At 33.8% G+C, this 25,517-nt stretch overlaps 1 protein-coding gene and 1 long non-coding RNA gene across 6 annotated transcripts in view; one reads left to right on the top strand and one right to left on the bottom strand.

Moving 5' to 3' along the window:
- LOC125649337 (septin-2-like) overlaps nucleotides 1-18,565 on the top strand; it is a 45,442-nt gene extending 26,877 nt beyond the window's left edge. The window contains exons 7-13 of one of the 4 annotated variants that reach the window (XM_048876795.2): nucleotides 228-329; nucleotides 452-597; nucleotides 949-1,050; nucleotides 1,494-1,532; nucleotides 9,601-9,664; nucleotides 11,678-11,796; nucleotides 17,122-18,565. In XM_048876795.2, coding sequence (XP_048732752.2) covers nucleotides 228-329; nucleotides 452-597; nucleotides 949-1,050; nucleotides 1,494-1,532; nucleotides 9,601-9,664; nucleotides 11,678-11,785 — 561 coding nt within the window. In that variant the 3' untranslated portion in view covers nucleotides 11,786-11,796; nucleotides 17,122-18,565. Of the gene's footprint in view, nucleotides 1-227; nucleotides 330-451; nucleotides 598-948; nucleotides 1,051-1,493; nucleotides 1,533-9,591; nucleotides 9,665-11,677; nucleotides 11,797-17,121 lie in introns of all 4 variants that reach the window. The other 3 variants (XM_048876786.2, XM_048876810.2, XM_048876801.2) reach the window with 3 other exon arrangements.
- On the bottom strand, nucleotides 13,067-24,990 carry LOC125649359 (uncharacterized). Of its 2 annotated transcripts, XR_008800244.1 has the most exons (3): nucleotides 24,817-24,990; nucleotides 14,149-15,788; nucleotides 13,067-13,861 (listed from the first exon to the last, which is right to left on the bottom strand). It is a non-coding gene; the product is annotated as an uncharacterized LOC125649359 (long non-coding RNA). The 2 variants fall into 2 exon arrangements; XR_008800243.1 differs by lacking the exon at nucleotides 24,817-24,990 and having other exon boundaries at nucleotides 14,149-16,598.
- Nucleotides 24,991-25,517: the final 527 nt, after the last annotated feature.

The following is a 25,517-nucleotide window of genomic DNA, read 5'->3' as shown; positions in this document are numbered from 1 at the left end:
GATCTCATTAAAGCTTCTCCTAAACCTTTATTTTCATAATAGCAAGAATTTGCAGAGTTATAGAAAGTTGGCAGAACACATCAGATACTTTGTTCTATCAAAAAAGAAAAGTAAGAAATAGTACAGAAATGTGAACTTTATGTAGAACTGAATAAAAGAAATGAAAACAATTGTAAAATTTTGATAACTTGGATGCTTATCTTCAATATATTTTGACATATGTGCAGGTGATGACCCAAATAATGGAGAATGGAATCAACTTGTATGCTCTCCCAGACTGCGATGAAGACGAAGATGAGGAGTATAGAGAGCAATGTCGACTCCTGAAGGTCAGTTATATTGTTTCTATGTTAAAAGGTGGTATCTGTTTCTTTCTAACAAAAATATCTGTTACATTGTTACAGTGTCATTATTTTTATATATGTACTTCTTAATTGAATTTCTTTTGCAGGAAGCGGTGCCTTTTGCAGTCATTGGTGCTAATACTGTGATAGAGGTCAAAGGTAAAAAGGTCAGAGGTCGTATGTATCCCTGGGGAGTCGTAGAGGTGGAAAATCCTGATCACTGTGATTTCATCAAACTCAGAACCATGCTTATGTAAGTTGAGATCATTTCAATTTAGTTAAACTGGAAACCATGTTCATGTAAGCTGAGATCATTTTGACCATGCTCATTTACATAGGATCAAGATTTAAGATATGTGACATTATAAATGTAAACAGGTTGTGAAATTCACCAAAGAGCTTAATTTCCTACTGAAAAACAATCATGTTCATTGATTCAAGAAAACAGTCACAATTTTCATAATGAAGTATTATTTTTCCAGAATCTTCCCTCTGTTGCTGTTGGAAAACTTTTTTGCAGAATGATTCTCTTTTTCTCCATTTTGTCTTCTTCCTTTTTGCCTTTTGAAACCTTTTGTTAAACTTGTGTTATATTTTTGTATAGCACTCACATGCAAGATTTACAAGAAGTAACACAGGAAGTTCATTATGAGAATTTCCGAGCTGAGAAATTGGCGGATGGAGGTTCAGTACCCAAGAAAACAAGGTATGCAAGTGATTTAGATGCGGGACTCTGCTGCTGTTGTCTGTTTATGAGAAATTAAATTAAATTTATGGCAATATTTATGTGAGCAGATATTTAAACCTGTGCTTTATTTTGCTTATATTGCTTTGTTTATCATTCAGGAAATTTTGAATTATTTTTAGTTGATATGTGAATTCACTTACATTATTGGTCTCATATAACACTTGCCCTGATTAAATTTAGATTAAAATCAATCTAATTAAAATTAGATCCTTTGATCCGCTCATCTACTATCGCTACACAAGCGATAGTAGATGAGCAGATCAAAGGATCTAATTTTAATTAGATTGGATTAAAATAAAATTGAAATTCTGTGAAAAAACTTTTTTTGATTATTTAATAGGTAAAATATAAAATGCATTTAGAATTGAGTTGATTTTATGAAATGTCAATCAAATTTACAGACGACCTCGCAATGAAGAAACTTACAATGAAATGATAGAGTATGTCTTATTTTTATTCAGTTTCCATAGTTACAGATTAATATACCCCCTCCACCACCGTAAGCATGTAATCACTTGTTCGTAGTTAATCTAACATTTTTTTCAGTTTCACCAATGTACATGCAATGAATTTGTGCAGAATGTAATGCCAGTAGACTAGACTCCCATTAGATTGCTCAACCAAACTTTTGTGTTTTTTGTGGGAATGTTTGTACAAGTTTGTAAGATTTGCAAATGTCTGCATCTGTAGAATAAAACAAGGTTTGCAGAATGATTCTGTTTGTCAAAATATGTATACATGTATTTCAGAAATATGTGTGTAGAAAATATCCATATTGTTGCCCTGATTTTAAAGTTTACCAAATAATTACTTGGTTTTGGTTTCAAGTGTAGTTCAGATCCATTTTGTATAGTTGTAGGAAATTTCACCCACATAGAGTCCTATTGATGTAGTACATGTAGTACTTCCTGAATGATTAAGTGGGAGGACCTTCCCAATATAACTAAGGTCGAAATATGAATTTGAATAGTTCATACTTATTTGTCTTCCAATGACATAAATACAGGAATTAAAAGATTAAAACAGAGAAATATGTGTGGTATGGAGAATGCATTACTTTCAAACAAAAATTAATTTTGAAAAATGCATGAAACTAATATTTGTTTCTCTTTTGTTCTTCCTTCCCTGTTCTAAACCTGTGGTCACCTGACACTGGTGTCTGGGTAAGCATACTTCTCGTCTCATCCGTCGACACTTCCTGTCTTGTCAGCTGGCACTGTGTGGGGTCTTTCTAACCTTCATTCTGTCCAAACTTCTGTTTATTGTATCATTCCATTCACAACAACCTTAAGAATATCCTGTATGTTAGAATTTAAAAAAATACCTTCTATGGTAGATGTTTCACTAAATGTTCAGTGAGCTAAATATGCATGTGTATGAATATAAAAGTGTACTACAAATAAGATTTTAGAATGATTTAAGATATATTCTGTTTGAGGTTGTAAATATGATGAACTCTTTTCTATTTTAATTTATCATCATCACAATATCACTACATCTGTATGTCTTTCTATCTGTCTGTCTGTCTGTACAACTAATTTAACACATCAGCTTAGTACAGTCACACACAAGTTACTGGTCATTCATCTAGATAATCAGTTTTTTGCCTCACCTGAGCTGAAAGCTCAAGTGAGCTATTCTGATCACCCATCTGTCTATCTGTAAATTTTTCAAATTTTCTTTTCTTCTCCAGAACCACTGGGCCAATTTCAATCAAACTTGGTACACATCATCTATGGATGAATGGGATTCAAGTTTATTCAAATGAAGGGCCATACCCCCCTTCAAAGGGGAGATAATCATGAAAATGTTAAAATAGGGTGGGATCCTTTAAATTTTTTCTTCTCAAGAATCATTGGGCCAGAAAAGTTGAAATTTACACGAAAGCTTCCTGACATAGTGCAGATTCAAGTTAATTCAAATCATGGCCCCCGGGAATACAGTGATTATATAGGGAAAGTCTTTAAAAATTTAAGCACCACTGGACCAGAAAAGTTCAAATTTATATGAAAGTTTCTTGACATTGTGCAGATCCAAGTTTGTTCAAATCATGGTCCCTGGGGGTAGGATGGGGCCAAAATAGGGGATCAAAGTTTTACATTAGAATATTTAGGAATCTGCTCAAAAACCACTGGGCCAGAAAAGTTCAAATTTACATCAAAGCTTTCTAACATAAAGTAGATCCAAGTTTGCAATTTATGCCCCCCCCTCCCCCCAGGGTAGGGTAGGGCCACAATAGGGGATCAAAGTATAATGTGCTGATATACTACAGGTTAAATCTTTAAAAATATCTCTTGCACTATATAAGCTAGGTCTTTCATATTTTGTATATACATGTATATATTTTATGGAAAGACCTTTGATGTGATCCAATGATATGTGATCTTGTGACCTTAATCTGGAAGTTTTTTCTTCTTTTAATAAATATATGACCTATACAATATGTCCTGAACTATCCAAGATAGATCTTTCATATCTTATATATTTATGTATATTTATGGCAAGACCTTTCATTTCATATCATGATCTTTGATCTTTTGAACTTCGAGTTTTACCTACTTTTAAGAAAACATGACATAAAATTTATTCGGAACTGTTTTAGGTGGGGCTTCCATATTTTGTATATAGATTCTTTATGGCAAGACCTTGTTCACATTGTTGTTTGATCTTTTGACCTACTTTTGAAAAAAAAATCCCTGACCTATTCAATATCTCCTGGAGTATTTAAGGTAGTGCTTTCATATTTTGTTTATAGGTTCTTTATGGCAAGGCCTTAATATTTTATGAAGCTTGACCTTGTGACCTAGACCTTAGAGTTGGACCAACTTTTTTTTAAATCTGACGTAGTCAATATCTCTTGAACTATTTAAGGTAAAGCTTTTATGTTTTGTATATAGATTCTTTGTGACAAGACCTTGATATACTTAGGTGTTTGATCTTGTGACCTTGACCTGGAAGTTTTACATACTTTGATAAAAATCTTAACTGTTTGATCTCTACAACTATTTAAGATAGATCTTTCATATTCTGTATATACGTTTGTTATGGTGAGGCCTTTATATCATACTATGACCTTGTGATCTTAGTCTTATCCAGGACAACAACAGGATAAAATCCATGATCAGGGATCATTTCAGCTTTAATAATCAATCTTTCACAAATAAAGACCTCAATGTATTTTAGTGTTTAAATGCAAGTATTGGAGACCATCGCAATACTCAGCACTACATCTTGTTAGTGCCATGCTGTTGCCCAGTATGGATCTTGGTTTTGAATGCCCCCCAACCCATGAAGAAAAGTTGTGTTTTCAGTTCATTTGTTTTTGTGTGCTGATTAACAGTCATAGATTTTCAATTAAAATTTTCTACCAAGGATAGGCTTATGGATGATAACAAATGATTAAATTTTTAGACCGGGTGACCTATTGCAATTGGTCTGCATCCGTCATGAATCAACAATGAAACATTTTTAACATCTTGATAGCTACCATTCCAATTTTTTGAAAAATTTGGTATGAAGGATCTTTGGGACAAGGGGGACATAAATGGTAAAATTCAGGACTCCTGCACCCCTTGGGCCGTAGGGGCTGGGCAAAGATTGACCAATTTTCATAAATCTTGTTCTCTACAACTGTACATGTGTAAGAAAAGCTAAATGCATAGTGTTGTAGAGCAGGAAGGCCTCTACCAAAATTGTAAATTTGATGATCCTTGGGGTAGAGGTTCTGACTCCAGGGAAGGGTAACTTACTATATTGTATTCATGTGTAAAACATTTGAATAATATCTTCTTTAATGCAATTGATACTAAATGGAAACTAAATAGATATTTAGATTGAGCAGGTAGTCCTTTACCAAAATTGTTGGGGTTTTGGTATCGCAGTGAAGTCAGTGGTCAGTGATAAAATGTCTTAACAATTAAACATTTTAAACTTCTTGATAACTACCTTTTCATTTCTTTTCAAATTTGGTATGAAGTGTCTTTGGGGTGTAAATTGTATATTTAAGGACTCCTGCACTCCCAGGGCCTTAGTAGCAGGGCAAAATCTGCCCAAAATTTACAAATTTTCAAAATATTCTTCTATACAACTGCATATCTCTAAGAAAAGCTAAGTGCATAGTGATGCAGGAAGACCTTTATCAAAATTGTAAATTTCATGATCCCTGGGGTAGAGGTTCTGACTAGAGGGCTTTAATGATGATGATACTAAATTGAAACTAAATAAATATTTTAGGAAGAGTAGGTAGTCCTTTACCAAAATTGTAAATTTCATGATCCCCAGGGTAGAGGTTCTGACCCAAGGGTTGGGCCAAACTTGGTGTATATATTAGGGCTGAAACGATACACCCCCTTCACGATATGATACATATTGCAGACCTGATTTTATTCCGCTTTTTAGCGGAATTCCGCTCTTTAAATTTGTGCAATCTGTTTATAAATTTGTATTCCGCTTTTTTAAAATGGACATACATGACCGTTTTTGTTCGGTGAATCTATTTTAGATCCTTTTATACTATCTTATCATTGGACGTAACACGTAATTTCATTGGTTCTTGGAAGCTAGTAGTGTATGTTTAACCAATCGTTGGTAGTTTAACTGAGAATGTTGGTCGCGGTAAAAATCCGTAATGGATGTCAAAATTCTACGACCTTGGTTGGAGAATAAAAGTGTTCAAGAAGTCGATAAAGGTATCAAAACCCCATGGAGATGGGAGTGATTGGATAAAAGGTGAACGATGATTAATAGTAGCGGGAAGGGCTTTGCCAATTATGCCATGAAGAAATCAATTACTCGTCACGTAGATGGTTGGCACTGGAACAGTACATCAACAAGAAAATTGCATGAAATCTAGTAGAGCCAATCAAAGTTTTTCTGGTAACTACAAAATAATATAAATCCATTGATTTACGATAACAATAAACAGAGATTTATCAGTACCTTCTCGCGGGAACCGAAATTCGTCTCCCTAATATTTTTTAAAGTCTTATTCTTTATCATTTAAAAGTGTACAATACCTTGAGGCTTTCATGAGAAAACAAAGTAAAACGGTCAGATCATCCGTAATTTCCCCTCATTCACCTCATTTAGCAATACTTCATGATTGATATGTTATAAGCACTATATAAACATCTCCCAACTTTTATAACCCGAATTTTCTTAATTTCCTCTGTTATGGTAATTGCAATGAAGATAGCTCATGATATCATTTTTACTTTCTCAGTTAACTAAAGAGTTATCTAAACCAAGAGGAAGACTAAGAAACTATAACAAAACTTCAAAAAAGGCTAGATTAAAACCTCCTTTTATATTGATACATGAATTCATATTAATTATTATTGCTGTAATAATCTAGGGGTAAAGAAAACATATGTAAGAATTAAGAAAGTATATGTAACATAAAAGTTTTGTATAAGAAATAGACAATTTGAAAGTGAAAAAGAAGTGCCAGGAAATGCTCAGAATGCAGGATTTTGCACCATTTACCCCAGACCCACCGGCCTATTATCTTTAAATCAGCTTTTTTCATTTCCTTGCAAAATCAGGTCTGATATTGCAATACTTATGCCGCAATTCAATACTTTCAATACGATACAATTTACAGAAGAAACCACTGATAACATTTAGAAAAAAAACCCACTGATAACATTTAGAAAAAAAATTAATTACCAAGATTCACATTCATAATTTTAAAAGCAAAACATTTCCAAATTGCCAAACAGTAAGATGCCTATTGGCTCTGTAGTTTAAACTGATGAAGTTCATTATTATTTTCGTTAGACTCAAGGCAAACAACAGTCTGAACGTTATTCGACATTATTTTGTTCCTCATGCAGATAAAAATTATAAGTATACAGGCCAAGCCTGATGTATTTTACTGAACCAGTTTGTAATAAACGTATTGAACCGAAAATCGAGGCAATGAACCGAACATTAAATTGAGGGTTTATATTGAACAGTATCGATATTTCGGTGAATTGTTTCAGCCCTAGTATATATAGTGTATATGTGTAATAATTTAAATAATATCTTTAATGCTATTGATACAAAATTGAAACCAAATAGATATTTTAGAAGGAGTAATTAGTCCTCTACCAAAATTGTAAATTTTATGATCCTAGGAGGTAAGGGCCGGGTTGGTTTCAGGATGGAGCCAAAATTATTATAGTAATTGTTAGAGCTGAAATGATTCACCAAAATATCGATACTGTTCAGTATAAATGCTCGATTCAATGTTCGATTCATTGCCCTGGTTTTCGGTTTGATACGTGTATTACAAACGGTTTCAGTAAAAAACATCAGGCTCAGCCTGTAGTTATTATTTTTACCTGCATGAGGGACAAAATAGCCTCGAATAACATTCAGACTTGTTTGTCTTGAGGCTGACAAAAACAATAATGAGCTTTATCAGTGTAAACTACAGAGCCAACAGTCATCTTACCGTTTGGCAACATTTTCCTTTTAAAATTGTGATTTTGATTCTTGATAATTAAATTTTTCTTCAATATTATTATTGGTTTCTTCTGTAAATTGTATTGTATTGAAAGTATTGAATCGTGGCATAAGTATTGCAATACATATTGTATCGTGAAGGGGGCATATCGTTTCAATACATATTGTATCGTGAAGGGGGCGTATCGTTTCAATACATATTGTATCGTGAAGGGGGCGTATTGTTTCAGTCCTAGTCATTATTGCCTTTTATCATTTGAAGGACTTCTTTAAGTTTGCTAATACAGTATAAAAACTAAATACATATTTAGGAAAAGCAGAAAAGGATGTACCAAAATTGTGAATTTTGCAACCCCAGAGTTTTGACTCTAGGACAGGTCCAAATTAGCCATTTTGTGTTAATGTTGCATGCACCTTATTATGTAAAGCCTTTCATCAGTATAGGCACTTTTGAGGACATTTAAGTTTCAAGAACACATCTTGTTTTAAACTGTTGCTGAACATTAGAATTTAGCTTAGATATTCAGAACAGGACATTTTTTCTAGATTTCATATCCCGTGGGACTAGTGATACTTTTCTCTTTGGGACTAGTGATACTTTTATCTAATACTCAGGTGACTGATGAGGCCTGTGGGACTAGTGATACTTTTATCTAATACTCAGGTGACTGATGAGGCCTGTGGGACTAGTGATACTTTTAACTAATACTCAGGTGACTGATGAGGCCTGTGGGACTAGTGATACTTTTAACTAATACTCAGGTGACTGATGAGGCCTGTGGGACTAGTGATACTTTTATCTAATACTCAGGTGACTGATGAGGCCTGTGGGACTAGTGATACTTTTAACTAATACTCAGGTGACTGATGAGGCCTGTGGGACTAGTGATACTTTTATCTAATACTCAGGTGACTGATGAGGCCTGTGGGACTAGTGATACTTTTATCTAATACTCAGGTGACTGATGAGGCCTGTGGGCCTCTTGTTGGTGATATTTTTCTGGTGGATGCAGGATATTGAGAGACTTGGATGGATTTAATGTTTTACATACTCATTAATGAAGAAAGATGATTTATGAAAATGCTACGATTAAATCTAGGGTTTTTGGTGATGGTTCATAGACCTACATACTCTGATGATTTCATGAAATTTTTGTGAATTTACATCCCTGGAATTTGTCTTCTGATTTGTGTGCAAACATTTAAACCAGTCTCGGTTCATGTGATATATCTGGTTACTGAAATCTTTGATAGGCTTTAAGGAAACACTATCCTTTTTAGTCGCAATTTAGCAGATCTAAAGAAGGGTTACCATGATTGCAATTCCCTATCCTCCTCCTCCCCTCTCCCCCTCCCCATTTTGTTGGGAAAAAATGTTTTAAAAGAGGAGGTAATTTTCTTTCATTTTGGATTCTGCAAACCCCTTTTAAAATGGATATGACACTATCTTGGGTCACTAAATAACCCCCACCCCCCTTTTGTATATTTCTGGTTCTACCACTGTACGTTAGGTGATTTTAGTAGTTTCAGCGTTTTCTTTTTCCTCTAAATTGCAGAATGATAAACACTGTTAAGTATATATACTTCATTTGAGAATGATTATCATATAATAGTGAGTAGAAAATTACTGCAGGTTAATAATTTGGATAGATGGATTCTGTACATATTCTAGTTTTATGTACAGTCAAACATATTTAAGTATGGCTAGCATATAATACTCAAACACAGAACTTGGTACAAATTGGTATTGTGACCTTGTTTGGAAATATCTTTGAGAATATCTTAGTCTTCATTGATTTACAAGATATCACTTGGTAGTTTGACTGAACTTAACATTTCATATTGATTTTTATTAAGTAGACTTTAATCAATAATTAGTAACATATTTTACTCTTTAATCAATCAGTACTGCTGTATGACTTCGGTCGACATTATGCTTTTGCAGATTGCAATTTTCAAAATTTTAAAATTAAATGATGCTCAAATATTTAAATTTTAAAAAAAGATGAAGGTGTAGCATGTTAAACTGACTCTTGTGTTTATTTTTAGCAAACGCAGGCCTGAAAATCCACAAACTGATTTGTCAGAGCGAGAAAAGCAGCTTGTGGAGAAAGAACAAGAGGTGATGTATTTATATTTTACTACTGGACACTCGGACAGGCCAGAATTCTGTTTAGTCAACAGCTAAAAGTAATTTTGTTTGGATAAAATAATGTAGTTTGGTAGATAGTTATAAACATTTCTGTCTACAGTAAGTTAATGTACTTCTGTAATCTTGAAACTAATTGAAAAGGAGTCCCTCTGCTGTAATTACATTGAAAATCGAGGTCATTGACTAAGGCCTGGGTTTCCCTGTTTGATGGAAGGTTATTTATAGAAATCATTTTTTAGTCTGTGACAGTAATGGTAGACATTTAATATACCTTTAGGACAAGTGATGGTGGTGGATGAAATCTCAGATGTAATTAATTTAAAAAGAAATAATTTGAAAATTTGTTTAATGGCTATTATTTGTAATGCAATACTGGCCATGTATACATTTGGGTCATAAAACAGCAGTGTCCAGATTTTATATGCCTGTCGGGAACGTATTATGGTATGGTGGCGTCTGTATATTTGAGAGGAAGATGCCGATTGTTTTTCAAGGTCAATGTTGTAGTATCAGTTGTAAGCAGGATACATACTGAACAATTGGGGCTAGGACTGTCAAACATGGTACATATACACCTTATGGCAAGCAAAGGATGCCTATTGTTTTTCAAGGTCATAGTAACACTTAGTAGAAAAACCTTGTTTTTGTTACAGATACAGATATTGCCCTGAAATTTAATCACAAGCTTCCTCTTGGAGGAATATAAGTTCAGTTTGCATTTCAACTGGATTGGTGCACCATGACCTTGACCTACTTTAGAGGTAAAAGTGGTCAAACAGTTTTCCAGGTTTTTTTCGTTATGAATACAGGTTTTGTCCAGAAAGTTTGTCACAACATCCCTCTCAGAGAAATACATAATCATTTCACATTTCAACTTGGTTGGTGCACCTTGGCCTACTTTAGGACTAAAAGTAGGTCAAATAGTTTTCTGGACTTTTTTTCATGGGTATAGATATTGCTCTGACATTTTGTCACAACCACCCTCTCCGAGAAATGCATAATCAGTTCACGTCAGATAGACTGGTGCTCCATGATCTACTTTGAGGATTTTTTATTTGGAATGTGTATGATATCAATTCAGAGTGCATAATGTGCTTACTGGTCCAATGGGCATATGGTGTACCGGGCGTATGTTTTAATGTTTGCGGTACTCTTAATTGTTACAACAGTTTTACAACTAAGATAAAATGCTGACACACTTTGATTTCATTGTAATTCATTCCTTGAAGATTTCTGAATTAGTTAAGAACTAGTATGCATAGGTAATAAAACTTGTGTATTTGCATAACATATTGTGATATTTTCTTGAATGCATGCAAGTTTGAAAGAATCTTATATTTTTGTAAGGCTACACAAAAAGATCTGTTGATTCTTGGGCACTGCTGTTTTATAATCTGCATCATTTAAAGGGACTGGTTCATGATTTTTTATAAAAGTATTTTTCATTTTTGATGTTAAACATTAGAAATATAGCTCATTTAATGTTGACAGCCAAAATTTTGACCTTCTGAATGCAAGAATAAAAGTAATATTTTAGCCTTAAATATGTGTTATGTAAACAAAGACTCGAGTCTTTTTATGTAAACAAACAAACAAGTGAACTATTGATTTTGTAATATAATGCATCTTAATTTTGCTTAGTCACAAATTTTAACTTTTAGATGACACATTTCACCCCAAAAATGCTTGAAATGTGAAAGATATAATAATACTTAGAACGATATCCATTTCTTTTGAAAATTTCATAAGCAATAGCATACCGCAATCTTTGCTTACAAAACAAATAATAAACTCTCTAAAATGAGCTTCTGTGATGATATATCACCTTAATTTTCATGTGAAATCTTTCAAACAGTAGATTTTGATCATTAAAAGTGAAAAACAAAATTTTGGGTAAAATCGTGAATCAGTCCCTTTAATATTGATTTTTAACAAATTTTTATATGTAATTTTTTTTTTATGATCATGTTCTAATATTTATAGCTGAGAAGAATGCAGGAAATGATTGCGAAAATGCAGGCTGAAATGAATCAACGCAATACTCCACAGAAAACGCATCAAAATGGAGAAGTCAAATCTCAGAATGTCTAAAGCTTATTCAGGTGAATTCAGAATTAGTATTGCTTGTCTTAAAAGATAAAAAAAAATGAAATAATTTGTGAGATACTCATTTTATACAGTTTTGGAAGTGGTGAATCTTGCTCACAAATGATTGTAGAGTTTATTCATGAGTCATTACCAGAACTTTTGATTAAAATAGATACGTATTTCTGAATAAGGGAATATATATGTAGATTTAGATAGCAGCAGACTATCTAAGAAGCATGCAATATTACAAATAAGTGATTTATCATTAAAAGGAGCCTTCAAACGAACATTATCAATACATGTATTTCATAGTACTATGGGTTTACATAACATAAATCATAATCCTTTTTTTATATACTAGCTGTGTGCACATTTATGGAATTGACAGAACATTTCTAATGCTTTCTGTATGTATTTTATTGGAAAATAGAGTTAACTTCTCTTTATATCATAAAACAGCACAATTTTGAAGATTATCACTTAGATATTTAGTAAGAAAGTGTTTTTAAAAAGAATAGAATTTCATTTGTAGACTTTCTATCAATGAATCACCCACTGCATGTAAATAGAGAGTTATCTGCTCTTTATATAAATAAAGTGTTATCTGCTCTTTATATAATAAAACAGTGCATTCTCACATTAAAATACAGAGTTATCTGCTCTTTATATAATAAAACAGTGCTTTTTCACATTAAAATACAGAGTTATCTGCTATTTATATAATAAAACAGTGCATTCTCAAATTTAAATACAGAGTTATCTGCTCTTTATATAATAGAACAGTGCTTTTTCACATTGAAATACAGATTTATCTGCTCTTTATATAATAAAACAGTGCTTTTTCACATCTCTGCTATTTATATAATAAAACAGTGCTTTTTCACATTGAAATACAGATTTATCTGCTCTTTATATAATAAAACAGTGCTTTTTCACATTTCTGCTATTTATATAATAAAACAGTGCTTTTTCACATTTAAATACAGAGTTATCTGCTATTTATATAATAAAACAGTGCCTTTTCACATTAAAATACAGAGTTATCTGCTCTTTATATAATAAAACAGTGCATTCTCAAATTTAAATAAAGTGTTACCTGCTCTTCTTATAATAAAACAGTGCATTCTCATATTTAAATACAGAGTTATCTGCTCGTTATATAATAAAACAGTGCTTTTTCACATTTAAATACAGAGTTATCTGCTATTTATATAATAAAACAGTGCATTCTCACATTTAAATACAGAGTTATCTGCTCTTTATATAATAAAACAGTGCATAGGGGGGGAAGTGCACATGCTCGACATGTAAGGTTGTGTTTTTCGATCGAACGATAGTTTTTCACCAAAAACCGGGATTTATAGAATTCACAGGTTATCACAAGTAGTTTTTGGTAGAACTTGCTCAGACACTTGCAATCCTCGAGCATGTTGTCAGGTTCAATATTTGTGGGAGTTTTTCCAAGTCTTCGCCGCAATGTTTTTTTTCCTTCTATTCTCTTTTCTTTCCTTAGAGGTACATATACATTGAACAGGACAAAGCTCCTGTCAGAACTTTGGCTATCATGGATAAAAACTTAAGTGAAAACAATCTTTACATACTTACCTTAAACTGCCAGGGACTAGGATGAATATGAAACTCGCTGGCAGAGAATATGTGGAAACTTATGATTAGTATATACATGTAGGTCTATACTATACTATATCTGTACTTTTTCATCAAATGGTTTTTTTTTTTATGCCCCCGAGATCGAAGATCAGGGGGCATATTGTTTTTGTCCTGTCTGTCATTCTGTCTGAAATTTTAACCTTGCTAATGACTTTTGAACAGTAAGTGATAGAAATTTGGTATTTCACATGAGTATTCCTTGTGACAAGACCTTTCCGTGGGTACCAACATTTTTGACCCTGTGACCTTGACCTCGGAGTTTGACCTACTTTTTGAAACATTTAACCTTGCTAATAACTTTTGAACAGTAAGTGGTAGAGCTTTGATATTTCACATGAGTATTCCTTGTGACAAGACCTTTCCGTGGGTACCAACATTTTTTACCCTGTGACCTTGACCTTGGAATTTGACCTACTTTTTGAAAACTTTAACCTTGCTAATAACTTTTGAACAGTAAGTGTTTGAACAGTAAGTGGTAGAGCTTTGATATTTCACATGAGTATTCCTTGTGACAAGACCTTTCCATGGGTACCAACATTTTTGACCCTGTGACCTTGGAGTTCGACCTACTTTTTGAAAACTTTAACCTTGCTTATAACTTTTGAACAGTAAGTGGTAGAGCTTTGATATTTCACGTAAGTGTTCCTTGTGACAAGACCTTTCCGTTGGTACTAAACCTTTTGACCTTGACATTTGACCTACTTTTAATTTTTTTTTTTTTTTACATTGATCATAACTTCTAAATGGTAAATATTAGAGCTTTCATATTGTACATGAGCATTTCTTGTGACAAGATCTTTTTACTGGTACCAAGATATTTGTCCTTGTGACTTTGGCCATCTTCGGAATTGGCCATTATCGGGGGCATTTGTGTTGCACAAACACATCTTGTTTTTGTTTTGTTTTTTGTCTGGTTTTTGTGTGTGTGTGGTTTGATCAATAGATATATATAGATCTATTATAGTTATCAAAATAGGCAACGAAATTAAGGGGAAATACTCGCTAAATGCGAGTTCAAAATTAAAATTGCGAGTGAAAAATCACAAACGATCGCAATTTTTTGCGAGTGAAAAAAATCTTTTTTCGAATTTCCTCGGTTTGCTGGCTGTACTTTGAAGTTTACAATAATTTTGTCTTTGTCTTGTGCATAGAAATGCTTTACAGAATGAATATAAATGTATTGAAAAAGTAAACGTGGATCGAATAAATAACTAAGGCCAAGATCATCTCAGTCAGTGATGTCGAAAATGGCCTACTTCAAGCACACTTCAGGCGTCTCGGAGACGTCTGATTTAAATAGCAAGCATGTTGATCTCGTCCGTGTTTACTTAACACATGAAGTGTTAGTGTCACCGCTTCAGGCAGTGTCCTGCTGTAGTCTATAGTCAAACACTTCGAGTGCGCGGGTTGTTGTTTTTTTTCAACTAGAATTTATTAGATGAAATTTCCAAAAGTTTTTAACATATACATGTAGTTTGAATTGGCGCTAACAGTCTTCAAGATTTCAAACCATGTGGTGTTGTAAATAGGTGGTAGATCTCTGGACAGCTAGTACACCACACAAGTGTATCCTATGACCCTCACCATGCACCAATGCATGTTGTCTGATAATTCATTAAATGGTAAATGAAAGAATTCTCAATCTTATTTTTATTATTGCACTTTAAAGAAGATTTTTCCTATATTTTAATATAGAGACATGCTTGTTTTCTTAAATTCCTGTAAAACAGCAATCGATTGAAAAATGCTAGTAAAAGCTAAATTTTGCTAGTTGGACAATAATCCACTAACTAAAATTTGCTAGTAGTGAAAACAGTTAATTTCGATCCCTGCAAAATCTGTTGCCAAGAAATTAATACTTATGTACCTTTATCTTTTTCCTCCCCCTCTCTCTCCCCCCCCCTCTCTCTCTCTCTCCCCATAAAAAGATTTTTACATCATACATATACTTACATAAAAGAATAAGATAAACATGAAATGCAGACAGTATACCTGATGTTATTGAGTTGTATTTCAAAATGAATATGTTGTGTGAAAATATCCGTGTAACCTATTTCTCATATGTATGCAACAGTGATATATGTGTGAAGTAAAAATTTCGTAAATATAAAAGAACTAAAAAAAATAATAAAACAGTGCATTCATATATGCAAATACAGAGTTATCTGCTCTGTATATAATAAAACTGCATTCTTCTATTTAAATACAGAGTTATCTGCTCTTTATATAATAAAACTGTGCATTCTCACATGTAAATACAGGTCAGTCTTGTTGCAATGTCACAAACGCTGGAAAGTTCCCCCATTTCCCATGGTGCACTTTCTAAGACGGAAATTTCCTATGAGAGATTAAAAAAGAGAAAGAATTAGAATTGTGTAGATGATTTCTGTACTGTAGAATAGTTGTTTTCCATGTGGTACAAATTTCTGTTATGTTTGTGGTCCTAAAAACTGCAGACTTTAGTACCAGTTCAACTATAAATTCTTATCATAAATGTAAGAGGAGTTTTGCACAAGCAATTTTACTGGTATATTATTCCCCATATTTATATTGTTATTATTTCATGTAAATATCTATATTGTTATTATTTCATGTAAATATCTATATTGTTATTATTTCATGTAAATGCATTAAGTTGTTATATTTGATGTGTTCCTCAAAATTGAGGATAAAATCTGATCAAATAATTACACCTTGATCAATATGTATTGTTTGTGTCAATTGTTTAAGACACATCATAAACAGTGGTACAGAGGCATCAGTAATAACTCATTTGATGTTGATTAAGTTTAATGTAGAAGATATTCTGACAAACAGCATCTTGTTACGCTACTGCTGATTTGACATTAGATGTAGGTATGATGAAACAGTTAAGTACTTTTGTCTGCAGGGTTCTAATTCCACAGATTTATGTTCCTTAAGGTCATAATTCTGTAGATTTGTATGTGATAAATACAATAATTCATCTGTAGTATTCATTTCTAAACTGTGACAAAATTCTAATGCTAAATGACATACATTTCTTTAATAACTTCATATTCGACAGAATGTAAACTTTGGAGCCATGCAACGTACGGTATAAGACAAAGCACAATGTAAACCGTGGAGCTATGCATCGTACAGTATAACACAAAACGCAATGTAAACCGTGGAGCTATGCATCGTACGGTATAACACAAAGCGCAATGTAAACCGTGGAGCCGTACATCGTACAGTATAACACAAAGCGCAATGTAAACCGTGGAGCCGTACATCGTACGGTATAACGCAAAGCGCAATGTAAACCGTGGAGCCGTGCATCGTACGGTATAACGCAAAGCGCAATGTATATGGTTCTATCCACTGCAGTTTTAGTAAATTTATTCCTGTTAACTACTTTATAGATATAATGGTTAGGTTCTGTTCACTGCAGTTTTAGTTTCATGATGTTAGTCTACAGTGAAAATAGGTAAAATTAAACTGCAGGAAAACTCGGACAGCTGTACAGTACTTTGTTCCACTGACAGGGTCTGCATGTTCCCTGTACTGAAAAGAATGACCAGTAACTCCATATAACCCTAAAGTCATTTATATACTGATGGAAAATTTTGAAAGATCATCAATATTTATACAGTTGCAGTTTTGAGATGCATTGCGTATGTATTCACTAACATTTAATTTTTGTTTTATAGATGACCATTTCAATTGGACCAGTATTGAACAAATGAGATTGTCGTATTTGTACCTTGTGACCTCGGACAATCCTTCACAATAAGAATCACAAATTAATCACATCGTTACAGGAAATCACGTCGCAGCAGAGAAGTGTTCATTTTGTGATGTGTAACATCAACTAAACTGCTTCTGGTTTCTAAATTTACTCTCTTATCTGCTCTGTATGTGTAGTAAACAACTGGAATACAATATTTATAGGTGGAAAATTTTGAATGTTAATCTGTTATAGATATGAGAAATTGTAAATCATTGAAAAACAAGACATTTTATATGCATGCAGTTATAGAAAATTCTTGAGGTTATGCATTACAGATGTACTAACAAATTAAGCTTTGATTTCGGCTAAGGTTTGTAATTCACGTGAGAAGTCCAATATCTAATTCGTGTACATTTTGTATTATATTGATGTCATTGGACATAAAGGGCTTTGTTTGTATTCCAGTCATAGCAACTATCGCATCGCAAGGAGAAAAATAACTGTACAACAGGCGCATGGTCTAGTCATCTAATTTCGCGTTCAACAGTAACAAGGTAGAGTTATCTGCCTTGGATAGTATAGGTCAATCAATTTAGAAGTAGGGCTTGCAATAAAAATTTTGTTGTGGCACACAGTTTTGTCTTTGAATTTTATTTTAGTGATATTATTTCCATCAAAACATTCTTTGTATAGCTGATCTCCCTTGTAAAATTTCCTTTCCCATTTTTTGTTTCATTTTTCATGCAGAGATGTATTAAGTACACTTTGCTAATGTTAAGTGTAATTTTTTCATTATTAATTTTTTTTTATTATATATATATATTTTGTAAAGTACTGTTTTATTTTTGTGTAGTCAACATATATAATATTACCTTTTGTGTCGTTATTTCTAGAAATTAAACCTTTATTATATTGTAAAGCATATGAACAATTTGTTGATCTGAAAGTGACTAAGATGCATAATGGTCCAGAAATTGAAAAGGAAACCAAAATGTTTATATTTCAGTGCTTCATCTAAAACACATAAAACCTACAGTTCATAAATTAACCTGTTAGACTGTGTCATATTCATGTACTAATTAAGGGATTCTTTGAAATTTTGTGGGGACCAAGTTTCTTTGGGATGTAGATTTCATGCATATGATTTCTGTATAATGAAGCATTATATAAACTATGTATTATGTTGAGATTTTGTCTGGTACAAGAAAATTGTACCCTGAAATGTTTGTAATTTGGGCCCCTACGAAATATAATGAGTTCCCTGTAATGAATTGTACTGATATTTATTTCCTGATTTTTGGATGAAGAAATTGACCTGTTGTTTGACTGCTTGAAAGCTTGTTCTGCTGAATTTTATCAATCTCTGCAATAATTTTGTATTATTTTTATTTAATTTGTACATGAATAAATTAAATGTATAACAAGTTCTTTGTCGTTAGTCTGTGATGAAGGGGATCATTTTGATATTCAAACATTTAGGATTTCCTTGTTCTGTTTACTAAGCAGTTATTAAAAATAGACTATGTTTTCAGAATGACCCCCCATCTCCAGAATTCTCTAGTCATCCGGTCATGTTAACAGTTACAATCTCTGATTAATACATCCGGTCATGTTAACAGTTACAATCTCTGATTAATAAATCCGGTCATGTTAACAGTTACAATCTCTGATTAATAAATCCGGTCATGTTAACAGTTACAATCTCTGATTAATACATCCGGTCATGTTAACAGTTACAATCTCTGATTAATAAATCCGGTCATGTTAACAGTTACAATCTCTGATTAATACATCTGGTCATGTTAACAGTTACAATCTCTGATTAATAAATCCGGTCATGCTAACAGTTACAATCTCTGATTAATAAATCCGGTCATGTTAACAGTTACAATCTCTGATTAATACTAGTCATCCGGTCATGTTAACAGTTACAATCTCTGATTAATACATCCGGTCATGCTAACAGTTACAATCTCTGATTAATAAATCCGGTCATGTTAACAGTTACAATCTCTGATTAATAAATCCGGTCATGTTAACAGTTACAATCTCTGATTAATACTAGTCATCCGGTCATGTTAACAGTTACAATCTCTGATTAATACTAGTCATCCGGTCATGTTAACAGTTACAATCTCTGATTAATACATCCGGTCATGTTAACAATTACAATCTCTGATTAATACTAGTCATCCGGTCATGTTAACAGTTACAATCTCTGGTTAATACTAGTCATCCGGTCATGTTAACAGTTACAATCTCTGATTAATACATCCGGTCATGCTAACAGTTACAATCTCTGATTAATACATCCGGTCATGCTAACAGTTACAATCTCTGATTAATACATCCGGTCATACTAACAGTTACAATCTCTGATTAACACTAGTCATCCGGTCATGTTAATAGTTACAATTACAATCTCTGATTAACACTAGTCATCCGGTCATGTTAACAGTTACAATCTCTGATTAATACATCCGGTCATGTTAACAGTTACAATCTCTGATTAACACTAGTCATCCGGTCATGTTAACAGTTACAATCTCTGATTAACACTAGTCATCCGGTCATGTTAATAGTTACAATCTCTGATTAATACATCCGGTCATGTTAACAGTTACAATCTCTGATTAATACATCCGGTCATGTTTACAGTTACAATCTCTGATTAATACTAGTCATCCGGTCATGTTAACAGTTACAATCTCTGATTAATACATCCGGTCATGTTAACAGTTACAATCTCTGATTAATACTAGTCATCCGGTCATGTTAACAGTTACAATCTCTGGTTAATACTAGTCATCCGGTCATGTTAACAGTTACAATCTCTGATTAATACATCCGGTCATGCTAATAGTTACAATCTCTGATTAATAAATCCGGTCATGTTAACAGTTACAATCTCTGATTAATAAATCCGGTCATGTTAACAGTTACAATCTCTGATTAATACTAGTCATCCGGTCATGTTAACAGTTACAATCTCTGATTAATACATCCGGTCATGTTAACAGTTACAATCTCTGATTAATACTAGTCATCCGGTCATGTTAACAGTTACAATCTCTGGTTAATACTAGTCATCCGGTCATGTTAACAGTTACAATCTCTGATTAATACATCCGGTCATGCTAACAGTTACAATCTCTGATTAATACATCCGGTCATACTAACAGTTACAATCTCTGATTAACACTAGTCATCCGGTCATGTTAATAGTTACAATTACAATCTCTGATTAACACTAGTCATCCGGTCATGTTAACAGTTACAATCTCTGATTAATACATCCGGTCATGTTAACAGTTACAATCTCTGATTAATACATCCGGTCATGTTAACAGTTACAATCTCTGATTAACACTAGTCATCCGGTCATGTTAATAGTTACAATCTCTGATTAATACATCCGGTCATGTTAACAGTTACAATCTCTGATTAATACATCCGGTCATGTTAACAGTTACAATCTCTGATTAATACATCCGGTCATGTTAACAGTTACAATCTCTGATTAACACTAGTCATCCGGTCATGTTAACAGTTACAATCTCTGATTAATACTAGTCATCCGGTCATGTTAACAGTTACAATCTCTGGTTAATACTAGTCATCCGGTCATGTTAACAGTTACAATCTCTGATTAATACATCCGGTCATGCTAACAGTTACAATCTCTGATTAATACATCCGGTCATACTAACAGTTACAATCTCTGATTAACACTAGTCATCCGGTCATGTTAATAGTTGCAATTACAATCTCTGATTAACACTAGTCATCCGGTCATGTTAACAGTTACAATCTCTGATTAATACATCCGGTCATGTTAACAGTTACAATCTCTGATTAATACATCCGGTCATGTTAACAGTTACAATCTCTGATTAACACTAGTCATCCGGTCATGTTAACAGTTACAATCTCTGATTAATACTAGTCATCCGGTCATGTTAACAGTTACAATCTCTGCATGGTTAATACTAGTCATCCGGTCATGTTAACAGTTACAATCTCTGATTAATACATCCGGTCATGCTAACAGTTACAATCTCTGATTAATACATCCGGTCATACTAACAGTTACAATCTCTGATTAACACTAGTCATCCGGTCATGTTAATAGTTACAATTACAATCTCTGATTAACACTAGTCATCCGGTCATGTTAACAGTTACAATCTCTGATTAATACATCCGGTCATGTTAACAGTTACAATCTCTGATTAATACATCCGGTCATGTTAACAGTTACAATCTCTGATTAACACTAGTCATCCGGTCATGTTAATAGTTACAATCTCTGATTAATACATCCGGTCATGTTAACAGTTACAATCTCTGATTAATACATCCGGTCATGTTAACAGTTACAATCTCTGATTAATACATCCGGTCATGTTAACAGTTACAATCTCTGATTAACACTAGTCATCCGGTCATGTTAACAGTTACAATCTCTGATTAATACATCCGGTCATGCTAACAGTTACAATCTCTGATTAATACATCCGGTCATGTTAACAGTTACAATCTCTGATTAATACATCCGGTCATGTTAACAGTTACAATCTCTGATTAATACATCCGGTCATGCTAACAGTTACAATCTCTGATTAATACATCCGGTCATGCTAACAGTTACAATCTCAGATTAACACTAGTCATCCGGTCATGTATATAGTTACAATTACAATCTCTGATTAATACTAGTCATCCGGTCATGTTAACAGTTACAATCTCTGATTAACACGAATTTAGAGAACAGAATTTGTAAAGTTTGACAACAAATTTGGATTGAGAAGTGTGATAAGTTAATTATCACACATGCACAAAATGTCCTCGTTATATCAAGTACAAAACACTTCTACTCAATATTTTCTTAACTGGATTCCGGCACTTTGAATAGATTGTCATGTACATATTATGTTTTACATGATGTTAAACACAGAATGAGAACATCCCTATGTATGGTACGAAGTCTGTCATTCTAGATAGACATTGAAACTAATCGTGTAAAGTGAACAGATAGAAGCACCAGAAGAGAATGATGGGTGACCAAGCTTACATGATCATTAAATGTTAGATATTCAGTTAATTTTCTCTGTTGGGGACTTTGTTTTTACTCACCTCTCATCCCCCCACACCACCACCACAGGATGTTTAACCTTGGTCATAAATTGAACTATACAAGATGAAGATTTGATCCTTGTTGAACTGAAAGGTTATGGTTACATGTATGTCAAATTCAGGATAAAGGTCAAATTCCATAATATGAGGGTGAGTCAATAAGTAACCAGCTTATCCCATTTCCGATTGACCGAGATGGTCACAATTTTCATGCCTTGTTTCAATACATGTTTTGTACCTGGGTACAAAATTACACACGTATCAAGTTGTTCTTTAATAAGATATTGAATGTCAAACATGGATATAGTGATGCAAAGGCATGCTTTTCATCTAATTTAAAGTTGAGTACCGGGCTATAATTCGGTACTTGTACTTATAAAAGGTAAAACAGACAAGGAAATACACGGTGAGTTAGCTGATGTTTATGGGTCTTCTGCACCATCTTGTGCTCAGGTAGAATTCTGGGTAGGGGAATTCAAACGCGGTAGAACATCTTTAGAAGATGAAGCCAGGTCTGGATGCCATGGACGAAAAATGTGTAAGAAAGTTCGGGATCTGGTATACTCGGAGTCGATAGGGGGAAGAAATAGTGCAGGCATTTGGCATTTCACATGTTAGCGTTTCAACAATCTTACATGATGGTTTAGGTATGCACAAGCTAAAAGCCCGTTCGGTCCACAAATCCCTTAGCGATGATCAAATGTCAACCAGAGCATTAGTACCCAGTATGCAGCACCTTGTTGAAGCGTTTTAGGTCAAAAAATGATTTTCGTTTGTGTCTGGTGACTGTAAATGAGACTTGCGTTCATTATTATGAGCCAGAGAACAAAGCTCAGAGTCGTCAGTGTCCCCGAGGCCAAGAAGTTCACGCAACCATCTGCTGGCAAGGTGATGGCCACAGTATTTTGGGACGCAAAAGGCGTTATTAAGTTGGACTTTTTACCCAAGAGAAGAACAATAACTGGAGTGTACTATGCAAACCAACTGAGAACCGCCATCCATGATAAATGCCGAGGTAAACTCTAAAGGTGTTTTGCCACAACAGGACAACGTGAGAGTCCACACTTGCAAAGTTGCAATGGATGCTGTAGAGCGAAACGGGTATGAATTAATACCACATCTTACCTATTCGCCTGACCTTACTCTTTGCGACTTCTTCCTATTCCCAAACTTGAAAAGGATATCTGTGGATGTCATTTCCAGTCTGACGAAGAAGTCGTGATGGCAGTTGAGGAGTGGGTCAATGGAAAGGACCCTGACTTTTTCAGTTCTGGGCTGGTGGCACTTGGAACACAGTTGGTCTAAGTGCATCACACTTAGGGGGCAATTACATTGAAAAAGAAATGGTGGATCTCAACCAGAAATAAGTTAGGTTGGTTACTTATTGACTCACCCTCATAAGTTTTAGTATTACAGACTTTACTTGTTAAAGTAGAAATAAACTTGCTCTGGACTACATAGAAGCGATTTTAGTGTGCTGTCATATTAGACTACATAGAAGCGATTTTAATGTGATGTCATATTAGACTATATAGAAGTGATTTTAGTGTGATGTCATATTAGACTACATAGAAGCGATTTTAATGTGATGTCACATTAGACTATATAGAACCGATTTTAGTGTGATGTCACATTTGGTTTTTGTTTTGGATGTTTTGAGGATTGTATCCCTCTGATAATCACACATAGAAATTACCAGCTGCAGGTCAAGTGCCACAAACTTTGACGGATGCCAAGCACTTGGAAGACTATTTAGCAGTTCTCTTATAGTGTCAATACTATCCACGATACGTACCACACCACTATTTGATGTAAGAGGAAATGTACTGCATTAACATGTATTTCTATGTCCCTTAATTTGATTATGACAAAACTGTAATGAGGCTGAACTTTAAGTGGACTCTCTTAAGGACGCTAATTTGTACCCAAAAAAATGATGCATGGGTTGATACATATTTTTGGATTAATTCCTTGTATCTGAAATAGTGAGCCTTGTGGTAGGCAGTGAGAAATAGAGAGCCTTGTGGTAGGCAGTGAGAAATAGTTAGCCTTGTGGTAGACAGTGAGAAATAGTGAGCCTTGTGGTAGGCAGTGAGAAATAGTGAGCCTTGTGGTAGGCAGTGAGAAATAGTGAGCTTTGTGGTAGGCAGTGAGAAGAACTGGAGTGTGCAATAACAGTAGATAGAAGACATAATCAAACAAAATATTGATGCATGGGTAGATATATATTTTTGGCTGTTAAAAGTTAATAAATTTGTGAAAAAAGTAAGGGACTTGAAAATTTTCTATGATGTTCAAATACCCCTCCCTATATTACTAAATAAATTTCCCCCACCTTTTTGGACTTTTAAAATTAAGAAATCATGGGAATAATTTACATTCCATATGGTAAATAGTATTCATTTTACTTATAAAAGCATAGTTTTCATTCTCATCATTTTTGAGTTGACTCACAAAGCGAGATGCTTCTTGCTCACAGTCACCTGTGTCTTTTAAAAGCGGATTTTCAGCGGCTCACAAACTTTCTGTTTATTCTTACCCATGCAGACAGCAAATAAATCCTGCACATAAAGATCTTCAAAAGTTTGATTTGCTTTTTTGAACAGCTCCATTAAGTTTTGAAGACATCATATGTTGACATTCTCATAACAATGTAATTTAAATGAGTCCTCTCAATACGATTAAAGAACTAAATGTATACATGATGTATGCAAATTATGTGTCACAGGTGATTGTACTTGTTTATCAAACATTTGACGTACGTATGTATAAATATATCGACTAAGGAAAATAGATTCATCCTTAAACATGAAACAAGTGTTAGTGCGATGGTTATGATATTTCATATTATGTTGGTTGATTATGAGTAGAAGAGAACCCATGAATAAATTCCTTTTATCTGAAATAGTGAACCTTATGGTAGGCAATGAGAAGAACCGGAGCCTTATTTCAGCTAAGTCAAACGGTCAAGGGACAATCGATCCACTCTAAATATGGGAAGATACTGTCCACTCAATATCTTGAGAACCCTTTGCTTGACAGACATCAAACTTGGTACACTGGTACAATGTAAGCAGTAGATGGCCCCTATTGATTCTAAGGTCACATGGTTAAAGGTTAAGGGTCAAATTGGATATAGGAATATACTGTCTGCTCAATATCTTGAGAACCCTTTGCTTGACAGACATCAAACTTGGTACACTGGTACATCCTAAGGGGTAGAGGACTTCTATTGATTTT

The sequence above is a fragment of the Ostrea edulis genome, chromosome 1 (genome assembly GCF_947568905.1).
Source record: "Ostrea edulis chromosome 1, xbOstEdul1.1, whole genome shotgun sequence".
Classification (NCBI taxonomy): Eukaryota; Metazoa; Mollusca; class Bivalvia; order Ostreida; family Ostreidae; genus Ostrea; species Ostrea edulis.
This window is presented reverse-complemented; position numbering and strand designations above follow the sequence as displayed.